Source organism: Papaver somniferum, chromosome 5 (assembly GCF_003573695.1).
Source record: "Papaver somniferum cultivar HN1 chromosome 5, ASM357369v1, whole genome shotgun sequence".
Taxonomy (NCBI): Eukaryota; Viridiplantae; Streptophyta; class Magnoliopsida; order Ranunculales; family Papaveraceae; genus Papaver; species Papaver somniferum.
The window spans coordinates 183,559,323-183,578,487 of record NC_039362.1 but is presented as its reverse complement, the minus strand read 5'-3'; the positions used below and the strand labels follow the sequence as shown (position 1 = coordinate 183,578,487).

The window sequence follows — 19,165 nt, the reverse complement described above, 5'->3', positions numbered from 1 at the left end:
ATATACATATTTGGTACTCAGTGTGTTATATACGTAAGTTTATTCGAGAAATTATCTACCGAATCTGGGTAGTTCATGGCATTCAATGCATGCAATAATCGGTTTTTCTTGTTTACAAAAGCACACAAACGCATGCAAATCGAGTATTTGAGATTCTTAACACAATACCTGTGTTTTACATGCATCGTTAGCTTCAATATCAGGCGATTCTCCATTTTCTTCCATGAAAGGGTCGTATAGGTTTTCCTCTCCACAAAAGTTTGGATCATTCAACATATACCCCAAATCGTCTTCTCTAAGCGGTCGTGAACCCTCAACATTTTGTTCTTCGCCATGATTCTCACCTTCTTCTTCATATCCATCCATTTTTGTAGTGATAAAATGGGTTTTCCCTTTTTTCCTTCACCTTCTTCTCTATAACTCTAACAACTCAAAAATGAAAAAAAATGGAAAAAATGAAACAGAAATCATTCTAATACTGCACCAACTACAATCGGAAGTCTGGGTAATATTTTGGCTTCCGATTGCAATCGGAGGATAACAATGTCCTCCGAATATATAAGGGTAATTTCGCCATTACGAATCACGCGAGATAAGGGCTGGCTACATTTTCCCTTTGGGTGACCTTTTTTGTTTTATTGTTGGCCCCTAAATCCTTTTGAGTGGCCCCTAAAAACACCAGGTTAATTACAGCCATTCAGATTTAAAGGCACTTAATGGATTGTCATATCAATGTAAATAAACAACTCTGCAAAGGTGAAGATTCTCATACAGTTGATATAAAAGACAGTAATTACTTTCAAAAAGAATCAACAAAAAAGAAGCAACAAATTCTTTGTAAATAAACAACTCTGCAAAAGAATGGACTGGGAGAGAGAGGTGGAAAGAAATCGCTTTAAAATATCTCAAGTCCAATAAAGAACAATGTTTCAAAAGGCATACAAAGAGGAATCTTTGACGATCACAGATCTTATATGTTTCAAATTTTATCCATCCATGTATGCCTAATTAAACTTCTTTTACTGAATAGAAGAGATAATGAATAAGATCAGCAAATGGGTTATAGAGATTTGGCCCCCGGAGCTTTGATTATAAGATTACAACATTTTCATTAGCGGAACAGCATCCCTGAATTGGGCAATCCAAAAAAAGCTAGTCATAAAATGAAGAAAAAAATAAAAAAAACCTCAAGTTTGTGTTGGCCATTCCTTCCGGATTTCAAAAGAGTAACTGATGTCCAAATAGCATTTCCCATCGTCATCCACAAACTAAAATCAGATCAGACCAAAAAAAAAAGATATTTAGTTTCACTAAACAATTTCTCGATAAATTGAGATCTTTGTTTATTCTTGTAACGCTCTATCTAGAACATGTTAGGAGTGAGACATAATTTATCCATACACGTGCAGTATGAAGAAATTGGATTAGATAGGGGAAAATGTTGAAAAGGTAAAGTTAATTCAATCATACTATTATTTCACCTTTATGGGTAAAGTTTGAAGTTTGAATGAGCTTAACTATTGCAAGTAGCTAAAGCGTTAAATCTAAGTTCAATCAATGTATGTGTTTCTAGTAAGATTTCAAACATTTCAGCTAGCAGACTCTTTAATTTTACGCTTCATAAATCGTCAAGTTGAGATATTTTATATCGACAAGGTACAGTATGTACCTAGGGAACATTCGATGCAATAATATACTGTAAGGAGATGCACAAATAAAGCTATAGTTTCAATCAATAGGAGGTGCAGTGCTGATTCTCAGTGTAATTCATTATGTAGTCCTTGGAAGAAATCAATTCCAAAATGCATCTAATCATGCCAGAAACTAATGGAACTAATAAATGACTAAGCATAATCTAATTACATAGCAAACATTTCTTTTAATCTAACTAAGCATTCAATATTAGATTGATTGCTTAAACTCAAACATCCCACTACCAAATTCTTGAATACACAAGTGCATTGAAGACATGAATAAAAAGACAGTAATTTTGTGTACCTTGGTTTTTGCGGAATAAGAACCCCTTGCAAACATGCCAGAAGGAGTTCTCTCCTCTGCTAATTCATATGTGTAAGGTTCTTGCTGAGGACTAAAAGTTCCAAGCATCACTTTTGTATTTTCAACTGCAACGAATCAATCATATAACAACACCTTAATCAATCATCGCAACATGAAACGAATGACCTCCAAAACAAAATTACAAACAAGAAAAATCAAGGCAACAAATTAAGTATGAAACAATTAGCGATTCTCATTGCAGTTTGTTTACCTCTCACACCAGTTTTCCAGACGGTGTTGGTATATTTAAGTCCAGAAACAATGTTGTTTGAGACTTTGAATGAGAATTTGAGATGGTAAAGACTTCCATCTTTTAGACAAAATGCATACCCCTTTGCATTCGGTTCAAATGGGATCGGCAAGACGAGTTCAGGTCGGCCAGGTGACAAAATTGTGAGACTCAAAATCTCTACCTGAGGTTCCAAAGTTTCTGCAAAACAAAATCATGCAATAAATCAAAATTCAATGATTAATTAATTTCTAGCCAAAGAAAAATTCAAACAAAATGATGAAATTAGGGTTCTTAAAATTCAAAATGAACCAAGATTTTTATGTACCTCCAACAGCAGCATAATCAACAGATCCAAGAAGTTGTTCCTTCCATCTCCTCAAACTCTCATCATCCTGTAGTAATTTCAAACTTTTAAACATTAAAGCAAATTACAATGAGAACAAACCAAAAATAAAATGAAAAGAAGCTAATAATTACCTTATCTTTTTCAAGCTGCTCTTTGAGAGAAAACTGGGGACCAACTTCTAATTCTCGATCAGTCTCAACATCAGTTTCATCCTCATCACAATTATCTTCGTGTTCAGTGGAACAAACAGAATGGGAACTGAATTCTCTAGATAATTTCTCATCTTCATGACCATCATGATCATCATCATCAACATCATGTTTACTAGTTTCACCAACAGCAGCAGCGGCACCATTCTTGATTTCTTCTTCATTTTTTTCTGGTTCTTCTGTGTTGTTGGCCATGTCGTGAGGAGGATGATTGAATGAAGAAGGAATGCATTGGGTGGAAGGAGAGAAAGTTCTTCCTAGAATCGCCGACATTTTCTGTTGAAATTCCCAATAAACAAGGAGAGAACTAGTCTTGTGGTCGGTCAACGAGGCTTGTTCCACGTTCGGACCTCAACTTTCGCCAACAAACCTTCAAACTCGAACCCCGAACTCTTCTCTTCTCTTCTCTTCTCTTCTCTCTAAATTTGGCTTTCTTTCTGAAACTCAACAGCTTATCTATTTTTGTCTGAGTTTTGGAGTGGAAGTGGGGGACTGTGGAGGAGAGTGAGGGTTTCGAGGGAGGAAAGAGACAGAGAGACTTTATCTAGTTCTGTCTACAGGGAAAAGGGGAGGACCGTTGACGAATGCTAACGTTACGGGCAAAGGAATGGGAGGGCATATGATAATTTAACCATACCTTTTGCCTAGTTTACTCTTGCCTATTTTTTTATTTTTAATTTTTTTTTTGATACGTCACGGTTAATCCCACCTCTCTTTGAAAACCTAACAAGTTAGATTGGCCTAACTGCTAATACAACCGCTATCACATTAATGAGATTCGATCTCAGCTCTGTTCATAGAGAAAATTGGTGAAAATGTGGAATCGACCACCCTGCCCCTAAAGAGGTGCCTTCGCCACTGTACTAGATAATTGTTCGGCGGTGTGAGTTATAAAAAGATCAGTTTATTTTTTGAGTATGTTACAATTTTACGAAAGAATGAGATGATGGAGAACCAGGATTTAAAGTCAGAGGTGTAAAAAATAATACTTATATTATATTAAGTAAGGTCAACAACAATGTGAGGAATATTGAAGATAATATGCCAAATAACACGACTCCAATATAACTATTTTTACGTGTCCATGTGAGAGAGCGAAGAATACTATTTAGCTTATTTAGTGGAATGAAATTAAAGTGATTTTCCAAACTTATGATCTCATTTAATTCATCTATACATACCTATAGTGATTTTACCTGACTAAGAATTATATTTAGCTTTCTCCAACATCTTATAACTCTCTTTAATTTATGTTTTTGGTCGACTCAATTTTAATAATATTTAATAATTTATAATCACTTCTAAGTTTGGGAATCGCCAAAAATGAAAAACTACTAGAATATTTAATAATTTATAATCACTTCTAAGTTTGGGAATCGCCAAAAATGAAAAACTACTAGAATATGAACTGAGCAGCTTTTACAACCGGATTTAATGAAACTAGATTTATATCAACATTTAAATAACTTGTGTATCAATATGTGACGCGTGAAATCTCTATAAAATTATTTATATTTGTGTTGCATAAGTTTTTTATGAATAGTCTTGAAGTTTAATTTTGATGACCAAGGAACACTTACAAGTATCTTCGAAAATGGTTGGTGGATACAAGAATTGAGGCACTGCAATACCACGTGAAATTATAAAAGAAACGTGTTTTGGCACTGGATAAAAGGAATGTTTTGGCAGCTGCTGGCAGAGTAAGACCTCAATCGATTACAATTAGCTTCAAGAACCGATGTCTAACGGCTTGTGAATAATCAATCTACTAGGTAACTTGTGATGACTCCATTAATGATGCATCATTCCTTTCAGAGGACTGATTATATGGCTAAAACCAAGCATGGATAATGTAGATAAGTTTTTGCCCGACCGGTTCTCCAAGGTTATATATGCTTATATTCATAAAATTTATCCTAAAAAGTTTTAAACTTTATCTTTCAAGGGATAATGTTTTTCTTGCCCCGCCCTATGATTCCGCCACTACCTGACTATAAAGCATCACAATGAGGTTACCCTCAACTCAAAGTGATAGTTAATGTAGAAAAATAATGGACAATAAGCAAATCCCAGCTATTGCATTTCATTAAGGTGTGCGGCGGCACCAACCATTAAAATATTAAATGTGGAAAGACAAGGGACTGTTAACGTTGCTGGTATAGTAATGAGCATATGACATTTGACCCACACCTTTTGACCGATCTGATTTACCTAGTTCAAAGTCGATCTAAAACTTCACCTCATGATTTGCAGATACTGTGGAATCCCAGGCATCGAATATATCATATTGTACAAGTACCTATTAATGTCAGAAAATGTTTTTAGATTACAGACTGATCCAACATTACAAACACATTTGTTCAGTTTTTTAGCTTTTTGTAATACATCATTCGTAAAGTGATTATAATATCAAGGGGTATTTATAATGCACCCCAAGTTTATACGAAGGTTCTGTGTGTTTGATCGTACCATAAGACATCACCAAGTTGAAGCTCAGTCAAAATTGTTTCCGAAGATCCCTGCCATACACAAATCGTGGTAAAAAGATGGGAAAAATATCATTTGGTTTTTTTTTAGGTGGGTCCATGTCTGTTTGGTCCTTTGGGAAAATGTCTTTACTGTTTGGTCCATAATTATTTAAAAATATTAAACTGAGAAAAGTACCTTTCCGTGTTAATTTTTACTTATTTTCTTGTAGCAGTTCATTCCAGAAACGAAGTCCATATAAAAACCTAAAAAAACAGACTTCATTCCAGAAATGAAGTCCATATAAAAACCTAAAAAAACAGACTTCATTCCAGAAATGAAGTTCATATAAAAACCTAAAAAAACAGACTTCATTGCTGGAATGAAGTCCATATAAAAACCTAAAAAAACAGACTTCATTCCAGAAATGAAATCCATATAAAAACCTAAAAAAACAGACTTCGTTGCTGGAAAGAAGTCCATATAAAAACCTAAAAAAACAGACTTCATTTCTGGAATAAACTCCATATAAAAACATCAGCAGCATTATCTTCATCTTCTTCGACGTCTTCAAGAGCAGCAGCAACATCGTCGTCTTCAAAAACACCAGCAACAACATCATCTTCCATCATCTTCATCAAAACAGATCGGGTTCATCTTCATTTGTCGTCGTCGTCTTCATCAAAACAGATCGTCGTGGTCTTCATCAAATAGATCAGGTTCATCGTCGTCTTCAACATCTTTAGCTGATCAAAAATCTTCAAGAAAAAGCTCGTTCACATCTTCAGCAGCAGCAGCGACGAGAGATGAGCTTCAACAGTAGCAGCAGATTAAAAACCTAGAAATCTTCAAGAAAAACTCTTTTACATCGTTTGTTGTTTCTTGTTTCATCTGTGCAAATTAAAAACCTAGAAAATCTTCATCTTCAAACACTAGTAGGAAGAAAATAAAAAGAAAAAAAGAGAGAGAAATTCTAGATCTGAAAATATAAGAGAGAGAAAGTAAATCTGAGAATGATTCCTTCTCTTTTACTTTTTGACTATATATATGGTCCTAATCTAAAAGGGTACTTCTGCCACTACAAGATGACATTTACATCATCCATGACATCATCGTAGGACCAAACTATAATTTTTAGGACCAAACTATAATTTATATTACCAAATAGGACCAAACAGACAATTGACTAGGTCAATTGGACTAGACTCTCTCTAATATATTATTTGTAGGACCAATTGGTATTTCCTATTAAAAAGATTCGGTATCCAAACCATGCACACAAGTGTGAGAATGTGGGATATATTAAAGTTACTTTGGTCATATTTTAATATACTTATTTTAAATTTAATGATCCATACGTACAAATGATTACCCAAATAAGGTTTAAAAGTATGATTCGATTGTCTTACGTTAATAGAAAATAAGAAATTGGGAAAAAAAGAAAAATAAATAATACGATGCATCTAAACCTAGTCAGATATCAGAATTATGTCTTTTAATAGTTGTTTCTTTTTGTTGTAATTTCTCCTTTCCATTTCTGGTAGATCTTGCACCTTTTACTTTGTACGTTTTTTCTTAATTGTGATTTATTTTCACTTTCAATCAAAAAATTAAAATAAATATTTTTTGCATCATGTATAAAGCTGGGAAGTTAACTCTCATTAAATACTCTTTAAAGTCACAGAGTTTTAACGCATTCAATTTTCTCTGGTATTTTGGAAATCAATTTTCTTCAATACCGACTATCCAGTAATTTGTAAAAGTATAAGAAAAGCAAGAAATGAACAGTACTCTAATAGAAATCAACAGCTTCTATAAGTGTAAATTCTTTAAATTATACCCGTTTGTAAATATCCAAAAGTATATATGTGATGCACAAATTTGGCATAATTAATTAATTTTTATGTTTGCTTTGTATATTATGTTTGTAAATAGTTTTGAAGTTATATTTTTGATGACCAATGACACTTTAATATTTGAGAAAGTGGTTGGTGGAGAGTATTACCACTCCAAGGGTTGGAGTTGGCCTCGAAAGAAACTTGAACCTGACAAAGTTAGTCATGACACCGATATTCTGGAATGGTTTTCTGTATATTCAACCATAGATTACAACAGGTTCTTATACATAGCTAGAGCGTAACAGAAAAGGAAACATGATAAGGGAAAATACAAACTAATGAATACAGAATATACACGAGAATAATATCAAAGATACGGTATATATGTCAACACCCTCCCTCAACCTCAAGATGTTGCAGAACATGTCTTTAGGTTGCTTATCATAAAATGAAGTCTAGGAGAAGGTAGAGACTTGGTGAAGAGATCTGCCAGTTGAAACTCTGATCGAACATAAGGCAGTGTAATTGCCTTTTCCCTGAAGTGATGGCGCACAAAATGATAGTCTATTTCTATATGTTTTGTACGTTCATGGAAGACATCATTATGAGCAATGTGAATAGCAGCTTTGTTATCACGATATAAAGGAGTTGATTCTGTCATATGAATTCCCATGTCACCAAGAAGCCATCATAACCAAACTATCTCAGAAATAGTATGTGTCATATCCCTATACTCAGCCTCAGCACTAGAGCAAGAAAATACTGATTCTTTCTTACTTCTCCATGAGATTAGAGAATTTCCTAGAAACACACAATATCCAGTGGTAGAACGTCTATCTGTAACATCTCCTGCCCAATCTGAGCCTGTGTATGCACGAAAACGAAGATCTTATGTAGAAGAAAAGTGTAATCCCTGATATAAAGTGCCCTTGACATACCGTAAAATTCGAAGAACTGCAGCAAAATGAGAAGTACGAGGAACATACATGAATTGACTCACAACATGGACTGCATAACTAATATCTGGTCTTGTAATGGTTAGATAGTTGAGACTACTAACAAGCTGACGATATAGAGTTGGGTTGGATAGAACTTTTCCATCAGTAGGATTGAGTTTTACATTCAGTTCAGGGGGCATTTCTGAACCGTTGCTATCAGTTAATCCATCACGAAGAATAATTTCAGATACATACTTAACTTGCGAGATGAAGTAACCATCAGAAGATCTATCAACTTCTATACCAAGAAAGTATCTTAAATGACCAAGATCTTTCATCTCAAAGCATGAATTTAGGTGGGATTTCAGAGAAATAATACATTCTGTGTCATCACTCGTGATTAACATATCATCAACATATAAAAGAAGAAGCATCATTCCCTTCTGTGTTTTCCTGATAAACATTGTTGAGTCATATGGACTTTGAGTGAACCCATACTGAAAAATAGTAGTGGAGAACTTTTCAAACCAAGCACGCGGTGCTTGTTTAAGACCATATAGAGCTTTACGAAGCTTACAAACTTGATTAGGCAAGTGATTCAAACCTGGAGGTGGTCGTATATAGACTTTTTCTTGAAGTTATCCGTGGAGAAATGCATTCTTAACATCCATACCACTTGTGGGCTGAGGAAACAACTATAAGAGTGCGTATTGTAGTCATACGAGCAACATGAGCAAAGGTTTCTTCATAATCTATTCCATACTCTTGAATGTAACCTTGAGCAACAACACGAGGCTTACGTCTGTCTAAAGTACCATCTGACTTTGTCTTGACCTTGAAAACCCATTTACTTCTCACAAAAGGTTTTCCTAGGGGTAAATCAACCATATCTCACGTTCCTGCCTCTTTATGTGCAGTTAACTCATCTCCCATTGAGTCTTGACATTCTGGAATTACTGATGCTTCCCTGTAATTATTTGGTTCATGAATAGACAAAATAGTTGTTAGGGAACAATGATAATCAGACAACTTAGCTGGTGGTCGTCGATCGCGAGGAGGCAATGCTCTAACTTCTGTTTCAGTAATCCCACTTGGAGTTTCATTGTCATAGTGGACCATAGAGTGATCTGTATCAACTTCAACAGCTTCAGCAGGAGTGATGAGAGGAGTAGGCTCAACTGAGGATGAGAAATTTGATGTGGAATTATCATCAAAGGGATCAAGGTATGTGAAGCTTTCTGAAGAGGATGATTTAGCACTAGGAAGAGACCAGAATGGTATTTTATCCCAGAATGTAACATGAAGAGAGATACGTAATCTGCGACTTTCAGGATCATAGCATCTATATCCTTTTTGTTCTATGCCATAACCTATGAACACATACATGGAATTCTTTTTGCTGAGTTTACTACGTTATCTTTCTGAAAGAAGAACAAAACATGTTGACCCAAAGACATGTAATTCAGTGTAGTTTGGTTTCTTACCATACAACTTTTCATATGGTGATATACCTCCTATAACAATGGTTGGAACACGATTGATTGTATAGACAGCAGTGAGAACAGATTCACCCCAGAAATTAGAGGGAACAGAGTAAGAAAGGAGTTGAGTTCTAGCAGTCTCAATAAGATGAAGGTGTTTTCGTTCTGCAACACCATTTTGATCTGGTGTTTCTGTGCATGATAGCTGAAGAATAGTACCTTCAAATTTGAGAAATTCTTTGAAAGGGTTGGATATATATTTACCACCTTGATCTTCTCTAAAGACTCTAACGGATTTTCCGAACTGAGTTTTGATCATTATAGAGAATTCAATATATTCTAAGAAAGTCTGACCTAGAGCTGAATAGATAAATCCATGTATAAAGAGTATAATCATCAATAAATATAACATAATATAATGACCCTCCCTTAGTAGTAATAAGATATTTTCCCCAAACATCAGAATGAATAAGATCAAAAGGTGCGGTAGAAAGAGTAGTACTTCTATTAAAAAGAAGAGCAGGTTGTTTACCAATATTACAAGCAATGCAATGTGGCTCTTTGTCTATAGGAACATTACCTAAGATACCTTTATTAACTATGTAAGTAAGACGGAAAAAGGAGACGTGACCTAACTTGGAATGCCAGGAGATAAATGGGGAAATTGTGGATGGTAAATTGGATGCAGCAACAACAGTTTGATTCTTGGATGTTCTAGGGATAATAAGGAACTCGAAAGATACAAACGACCAACTCTACGGACTATACCAACAAGCTTCTCTGTCTTGGGATCCTGTATAACACAACCAAATGAAAAGAAATATATGTTAAGTCCTTAATTGCATAACTGACCAACGGAAATAAGGTTTATTCTGATTTGAGGAATTAAAAGCACATCTGGTATATGTATTTTATCAGATACTCTTATCTGACCAATATGACTAGCACTTATTTCTGATCCATCTGCAGTATGGATCTTTGGTGTCACGATGGGTCTCATATACTCAAAGAAAGTCGAATTCAAAGTCATATGATTGGAGGCTCCTGAGTCAAGATACAATTCTGTTGTGAATGTACCTGTAGGTGCTGAAAGTACAGTAGAAATTGTGCGATTATTACCAGTTGAGAGAGATTGTTTAAGCTTCTCTTGTATGTCTGCAAGATTATTTAGTGTATGTGTTGATAGCTCTCTTGCTTGTTCCTGAATAGGCGCTAATGTGACTGGAGCTGCAGAGAAATAGGATGGTGCAGTAACATTGAATCTCCTTATTTTTCTCATGTTTCTAGAAGATGGTGAGGTACAATTGCCAACAACATGTCCATAGGTTTGTCGAGTTTTGAGAGATGCTTTGAGAGGTGGCATGAGAGTAGGTGTTTGTTGCTGATATACTTGGCGGAAAAGTGCAGTTTTTAGCAAAGTGACCAAACTTCATACAATTGTGACACTGAACTTGGGACAAGTCACGATAAGTTTGATTTTTGGAACTTCTCTGAGATTTGAAGCTTGAATGTGAAGCTGTTGCAAGACATATTAACGATGAACTCCTCCAGTGATTGTAGTTTGTGCTATCAAACTTAACGGTGATAGGTTGTGAATCTTCATGAGACTCATTTGAAATAGATCTTAAAAAAGAAAAACAGAAGAAGGTTGATTTGTTCTTATGATGCAACGGAAGATGGTTTACTGGATCTTGGATGGATCTGATACCATGACAAAGTTAGTCATGACACCGATATTCTGGAATGGTTTTATGTATATTCAATTGTATATTCAACCATGGAGTACAACATGCACTAGTTCAGAAGGGGCCATAAATGACGTTTTTAAATGACAGATTAATTGCATGATTGGGATATCACAAACAAATAATGTCATATGATATGAAAATAGTGGGACCCATCATTCAACACAAAAAAATTTTTATTTTAAAATGTGATTAATTTGTAGGTCCGTGATTTTTACGGGCCATTATATCACATAGTAAATCTGTCAATTATCAAAGTTTAAATACGCCCCCTAGTAATATTCCGTTACGCACCACAAAAATAGCTAACCAATGGATTAGCATAGACACCGGCTTACTTGCCATAAGTCTATGGAGCCGTATCAGTTCCTTACTAGCAAAAGAGTTAACACCGTTCTTATTAGGGGAAAAAAAAGAAAAAAAAAAAAAGGTAAGTTCTGAGTTATCTCTTCACCGCCGTCTGTTTTTTCCCTCCGAATACCTAACTACCGAAGCTCTAACTTAGAAGAAGAAGAAGAATAAGAAGAAGAAGAAGAAGAAGAAGGTATCGAGTAAGTTTCAAATCCTTGTCATTTTTGTATCTGGGTTTTGCTTTGGTCCCTAAAAAGTTGATTTTGGTGACTCAATTTACACATCCAAAGATTTTGATTTGATAAATTGGTTAAGGTAGAAATTGGGAAGGAATGATTTTGATTAGTTTGATTGAATGAAATTGGTTTCTGAATTCACTTCTTCAAACCCTTCTCTCTGTTATTTTGCTAGACAAACTTAAGAGGAGATCGGAGAAGAAGAAGATATCAAATTAAAGTAAGTTTCAAATCCCTTTTCATCTTTGATTCTGTTTTTTTTTTGTTTTTTTTTCTTAACTTCTGTCTGGTTAATCAGAAAATTGGGTTTTCAAATCTATCCTAAGAATCCTACTAATTTACTTTTTAGCTTTACGAGTTATTAACATCCTACAACTGGAAGTTTGTTGGGATTGGTAGATCTGTGACAAAAACAAATTATGATTTTTCAATTGTAAGATGTAATCATGTACTTGGAGTTTATGAACTTGATAATCTCTTACAAATAATTACTTTGGTGCATGATAGAAACTCCAATTAAAACAAGCCATCAGGTGATCATAATGCCCCTCACTCGTGTTCTAACTCCCTGGTCACTCAAATTAGCTTTAGAATGGAAACATCACTTTTTTTTCAACTATCCCATCAGTCATCAAAGCCATTTTTTCCATTTTTTAGAATTTTACAGATTGGGACTCAGTTCTGGATAGCTTAGTGTTTGCTAGTGGTTGGCATTAGATGGAGACTTGGATACAATTTTGGGTAAACTATTGTGAAACATCATACAACTCCATAAATTGGTTAAGGTAGAAATTGGGAAGGAATGATTTTGATTAGTTTTATTGCTTGAAAGTGGTTTTCAAATCTATATTATGAACACTGATTTTGTATCGGTAAACCCTCACAGGACTGGCTTTTTTATGAGAAAATTGGTTTAGGGGGAGTCTATTCATGTTGATTTGATCGAATTTAATATGGGTTTGGTTTTTAGAATCAATTAAACATGATTTAATGGGTTGAATTATGCTGATCTTGTGTAATTTTTACTAAATTGCAATGTATTGTTTGGTTTTTTCTATTTGATATATCAATAAATATGGTTGTTCATAAATTGTCAAATTTAATGATCTGATCTCACTTTCAATGATAATCTGCACTTTTTTGGGGTTACTTTTACTAATTTAACATGCTTATACATTTATAATAGTGATTTGTTGTATTAGAAAACCGAATAGTTTAAGGATTACAGTGTTGTGGCTGAGTGATGGAGCTGATACTGCCACTGCAATATCAAGTTCATCTCAAACATTGCATTACCCATTTAAGAAGGGGCGAAGCTAGGTTCTTAAGAGAGGGGGTGCAAGAAAAATATACACACAGTACAAAAAAAAGACTAGCAAAAAATTTCTTTCCATCGCACATCAAAAACTACGTTACAGCCATCTGATAGAGGTTGATAGTAACTAAATTCTATATACAAAATGCAACCTTATCCATCAAGAGGCCTTAATGTATGCTTCATTTTGGTTTATAGATACATATATCAAAGAATTTGTGTGAGTATAAGTGTAGTGTGTTTTGCATTTTTCATATATAGACACTAAGATTTACCTCAATTCAAGTCACCAAATAAGAGACAATAGTTCATTTCACTCGGGTAGGTAATTTCCAGGAAGGATATTAAGTTACACTTGATCTTAGGCAGTTGGATCTTGAAATTTTAGGGGGTGCAAAAATCAATGGATTCTTGATTTGGGCTTGGAAAACTAACACTAAGTAAATAAATTTGATATTTAAGGGTGTGCAATTGCCTCCGCCCCTTCATTTAAGTTTCAGTCACTGCACATTGCAGCTCAACTCACACACATACTCTCCCCTGCTCCATCCTCTGCAGTGTTAAAAACTAAGCAAAATCTTCTTAAAATGTGGGTGAATGATGGCGCTGAAAGAACTATAATAATCACATGTTTTGTGTTGTAAGAGAAGCCGTCTGTGATGCTTACAAAAAGTCTCTTGGGCACACAATAATATCGACCTCATTTTAACCAAGACATTTTCACACTTTTGATATTTTGATAGGTTTAGTGCCTCCCTCATTTCTGGCAGTAACTGTGTATCAGTTGACAAAAGTTTGATCTAGAAATCAGCAAGGTATTGCCTAATTACCCATAATTTATATGAAATTTTCAGTTAGATGGATTCAAATGCTCATAGAAGTTCAATCACTCTAAATGGCCATAGAAGTTTGAATTAAACAGTAAATTCATGTAAACAATGTAAACATAATTAATATGTACTTGACTTAGTGGATATGCACCAGGCTATATTTTGTTCATTCTTTGTTTGCTTTTTCTTTATATATATAGAAGTGTCACATCCACAGCAACTTTAGCTGTTTTGAAATTTTGCATATTTCCGTCTTCTGTTTTGATACTGTTTATTCTAATGTTTTGGTTAAGAGTATCAACTTACAGAAAGTGGTAGTTAATTGGAACATTTTTGTGGATTGTTAGTTCGTCTCATGTATATGGAATTAGTAACTGCATTCGAAAGCCATGGTGTTCTTAATGCGGAATTTATAACCAAATTTTTATTTGATTTGATACTTGTCTTACAGATTATTGACTAGCATCATGTTGATTCTTATGTATGTCATTTAGTCTTAGTTGAAGTGATGTCTATTACACCTCCAAGAAAACAATGGATGGATGCTCCACGACATTCAGTTCAATTTTTGGAAGGAATTAAATCATTTATTAGGTTCGCAAAAGATACTGGAGGGGCAGATAAATTATACCTCTGTCCATGCTCGAAATGTAAGCTCTTTTCAGCAAAAAACAATTTTCTCTCGAGGAAATACATTTACATTTGCAAAAATCTGGTATCCATAAGCCATACAGAATTTGGATACATCACGGAGAACAGCTGCGTCCAAATGTTGTCAATGTTAATCCAGCTCCTAATTTATCTTCTAATAATGTTGTTCATTGTGAAGATTCTGGTCGGAGACTGGTCGACATGTTCAGTGACCTACAACGACGTATTGACCTCGATAATGACATGGAAGAGTGTTCCAATGATGTTAATCAAGAGAGTGGTGCTAATGTTGAAGGTGATCAAGGTGCTGATATAAATTACAAGAAGAGGATTGAAGATTCAATGCAACCCCTATATCCTTCTTGTGATGGGCAACATACGAAGTTGTCTGCAACAATTGAATTGCTAAGTATGAAAGCTAGACATAATTGTTCTGATGGATTCTTAACTGAGTTGTTGAAATTTATGAAGACGATTCTACCTGCTGGGAATACAGTACCAGCAACATCCAATAAAGCGAAGGCTATGATTGAACCTTTTCGATTGAAGTGTGAAATTATACATGCTTGCCCGAATGATTGCATTCTTTACCGGAAGGAATATGCTGACATGGATGAATGTCCTAATTGTAAAGCAAGTAGATGGAAACCAGTTGATACGAAGAAACCACATGCCAAAAGAGTGCCAACGAAAAAACTAAGATATTTCTCAGTTGCTGAAAGGTTGCAGCGCATATTTAGTATACCACGGATAGCAGAGCTGTTGAATTTCCATGGTAATATATAGGAAAGCAGCACACACATGCGGCATCCCGTGGACTCTCCTTGTTGGAAGTTTATAGATAGCAAGTGGACTGAGTTTTCTGCAGAGAAGAGAAATGTGCGTTTAGGACTGGCAACCGATGGATTTAACCCTTTCGGAATGAACTATCCCCATAGTTGTTGGCCCGTTATGCTTGTACCGTTGAACCTGCCCCCATCATACTGCATGGCTAAAGAATTTACAATGTTGACACTACTGATTCCTGGTCCAACTGAACCAGGCCATAACATCGATGTTTATTTGCAGCCGTTAGTCGACGAGTTGAAAGAGTTATGGTCCATTGCAAAGTTGACATATGATGCTCATACAAAGAGTAACTTTACGTTGAAAGCAATCTTAATGTGGCGTGTGCATGACTTTCCGGCCTTTGGACATGTTTCTGGTTGTAGAACATTGGGAAGATTTGGTTGTCCTGTGTGTGGTGAAAAGACAGATGCAATCCGGCTAAAAAATGGACGTAAATTCAGCTACACGGGTCATAGAAGATTCTTACCAGCTGACCACCCCTTCAGAAATGCTCCATCCCGTTTTACCGGAGCCCAATTGTTGACGAAGATGAATAGTGTGCGAACAGAATTTGGGAAGTTCACAAGTAGGATGGAAAAAACATCAAATTCTACTGGGAAAAGGCGTTTGACGGGTGTCCAACTGTTGAAAACTGTGAGTCGTGTACGCACTGAATCCTGTCGAGCAACAGGTAAGAGGAAACGGACGGTTGATACAAGTATTCCGCCAAATATGAAGAAGCGATCAGTTGATACAAGCACTCCGTGGTCAAAAAGATCAATCTTATTTGATTTGCCTTACTGGGAGGTAACTAATTTAACAGTATTATTATTTAATTTGTCTGCTTTGTATATTATTGCGGCACAATACACATGCTTTTTGAACTGGCATACGAACCATTCACCTTTGATATTTTTTAAGTTGCTTCTTTTGATTTTGTTTTGGTGTCATTTTTTTTCTTCCAACTATTGATGTATGGATGTATCCTTTTGAAAGGTAATTCAGTTAATTGAGTAATTTTTTTGGTTTAGTTTTTCATGGAGGTAAATTGACTTATTATTGTTGTTGTGATTACACTACAGGATGATGAGAACATTCAATGTTTTTGGTCGCAACAAAAACTATATAGAGGGATCTATTACAGAACAATATGTATTAGATGACGCATTGAGACATTGTATGGAGTACATTCTGAATGGTAGGAAGAAGTGCTACAAGAAAAAGGGAAGGATATCTAATGACGATGACATTCAGGAAGGTCCATACCCGCCAAATATGTCTGAAGGAAAAAGATATCATATACTTAACCCACAGTACGAACAAGCACGCAGATGGGTTTTGATGCATTCTCAAGAAAATACTAAATGGGAAAAGTAAGTAGTACTTTCAGACTTTCTTATCATTTCTTAGTAAAGTAACTTACTTCCTTGTTGAGACTTGAACTAGTTAGGGTTGAATGAACAAACAAATTTGTAGAGTATGGTGGTAATCGTATATGTTGATTACAGGAAGTATGACAGATTACATGTTAGAGGAAGAAGGAATTCAAGGAACCCTGATGAATACATGAAATGGCTAACGCAACAATTTCAGGGAAAAGACATGACAGATTCTAAGCGGCTCGTTGATGGTCCATCTAGATATGCAGTATCACATAATGCATATGCAGTAAATGGATATATCTTTTATACAGCTGATGCAGAAAAAGGTATGTCCACCCAGAATAGTGGAGTGTCAATGAATGCCACAACCACATTCATAGCAAGTTCCAGAGATCAGAACACGGTGTACGAAGAAGTTCCATATTTCGGAATTGTTAAACAAATTCTAGAACTGGATTACACCACCTTCAAGCAAACTGTTTTTTATTGTGATTGGGTTCGTGTCCAAGACAAGGTGAATGGATGGTATGTGGATCAGGTTAGAAGACAAATTTATGTAAACTTCGAAAGGTTTATGGAAAACACAAAAGACGCCGATGAGCCATTTATTCATTCTTCTCAAGCTACTTCTGTTTTTTATTGCAAGGATGAGAGTATGCCTGATAGGAAGTGGCATATTGTTTTAGAATCTCCAAAACGACGAGGTCCTTATGTGAATTATTTTGAGGATCCTTTTGTCTTTACTGGCGTAGCTAAAGAATCTTCCCTAACGACAGCAAACTTACATGATAACAGTAATTCGGAAGATGCATTTATAAGTTTAAGTTTTTTGAATTAAACTGATGCTTTATTTTATTGATTTGTCGTACTGATTATTAATTATGATGTTACAGGAAAATTAGGGGAGGCGAAAGTTAAACACCCGTAAGCGTCCCAACAATGGCTCGCGATAAAAATTTTCAGTACTGGATTTTGAGTGGATTTTTTCATTATGATAAAATTGTTACTTTGAATTTTGTTTGTAATGTACTTCTTGAATTTTTTACCTTGGGTCTAAGTTGAAATTAATTCTTTAGGTATTCAATCAATTATGATAAAAATATTGAGTTTAATCCTTTTTATTTGTTATATTTATTTATTATATTCAAAAGATACATATTATATCTAAATTACAATTAATAAAGGGGTTTTTATTACAATTACACAATTCTCATGAAAATTTTCAACTCGGTCAAATTTTTAACCGAATTTTCGATTCTTGATTATGTAATTAAGTTTTGACGCAAATCTTCTGAATTCGAAATAATGAAGTTTCAGTTTCTTCGGTTTTGCTCGAACTCGTTCCAACTCGGTCAAATTTTCAACTGAATTGTCGATTCTTTATTATGTAACTAAGTTTTGACGCAAATCTTCTGAATTCGAAATGATGAAGTTTCGGTTTCTTCGGTTTTGCTCGAACTCGTTCCAACTCGGTCAAATTTTCAACCGAATTGTCGATTCTTTATTATGTAACTAAGTTTTGACGCAAATCTTCTGAATTGGAAATGCTGAAGTTCCGGTTTCTTCAGTTTTGCTCGAACTCGTTCCAACTCGGTCAAATTTTCAACCGAATTGTCGATTCTTGATTATGTAACTAAGTTTTGACACAAATCTTCTGAATTGGAAATGCTGAAGTTCCGGTTTCTTCGGTTTTGCTCGAACTCGTTCCAACTCGGTCAAATTTTCAACCGAATTGTCGATTCTTGATTATGTAACTAAGTTTTGACGCAAATATTCTGAATTCGAAATAATGAAGTTTCTGTTTCTTCGGTTTTGCTCGAACTCGTTCCAACTCGGTCAAATTTTCAACCGATTTGTTGATTCTTTATTATGTAACTAAGTTTTGACGCAAATATTCTGAATTCGAAAGGATGAAGTTCCGGTTTCTTCGGTTTTGCTCGAACTCGTTCTAATTCGGTCAAATTTTCAACCAAATTATCGATTCTTGATTATGAAACCAAATATTGACGCAGATCACCTCAATTTGAAAGGATGAAGTTCTAGTTTCTTCTGTTTTGCTCGAACTCGTTCAAATCGGTCAAATTATCAACCGAATTGTCGAGTCTTGATTATATAACTATATTTTGACGCAAATCTACTCAATTCGAAAGGATGAAGTTCCGGTTTCTTCATTTTTGCTCGAACTCGGTCCGACTCGATTGAATTCAAAAAAAAATTCCATTTTACTCAAGATTGTTACAATTGAAGTGTCGAAATTGA

General features: G+C 35.0%; 2 protein-coding genes across 2 annotated transcripts; one reads left to right on the top strand and one right to left on the bottom strand.

Annotated features, from left to right (window-relative positions):
- Positions 1 to 774: 774 nt before the first annotated feature.
- LOC113283891 (rho GDP-dissociation inhibitor 1-like) lies at positions 775 to 3,345 on the bottom strand. Its single transcript, XM_026533272.1, has 5 exons — positions 2,768 to 3,345; positions 2,616 to 2,682; positions 2,270 to 2,488; positions 1,999 to 2,123; positions 775 to 1,268 (listed from the first exon to the last, which is right to left on the bottom strand). Exons 1-5 carry the CDS (start codon positions 3,116 to 3,118, stop codon positions 1,188 to 1,190), a joined length of 843 nt encoding a protein of 280 aa, XP_026389057.1. The 5' UTR covers positions 3,119 to 3,345; the 3' UTR covers positions 775 to 1,187.
- Positions 3,346 to 14,939: 11,594 nt separating this feature from the next.
- LOC113280271 lies at positions 14,940 to 17,744 on the top strand. The gene is made up of 4 exons (XM_026528919.1): positions 14,940 to 15,471; positions 15,565 to 16,372; positions 16,607 to 16,897; positions 17,033 to 17,744. Exons 1-4 carry the CDS (start codon positions 14,940 to 14,942, stop codon positions 17,742 to 17,744), a joined length of 2,343 nt encoding a protein of 780 aa, XP_026384704.1.
- Positions 17,745 to 19,165: the final 1,421 nt, after the last annotated feature.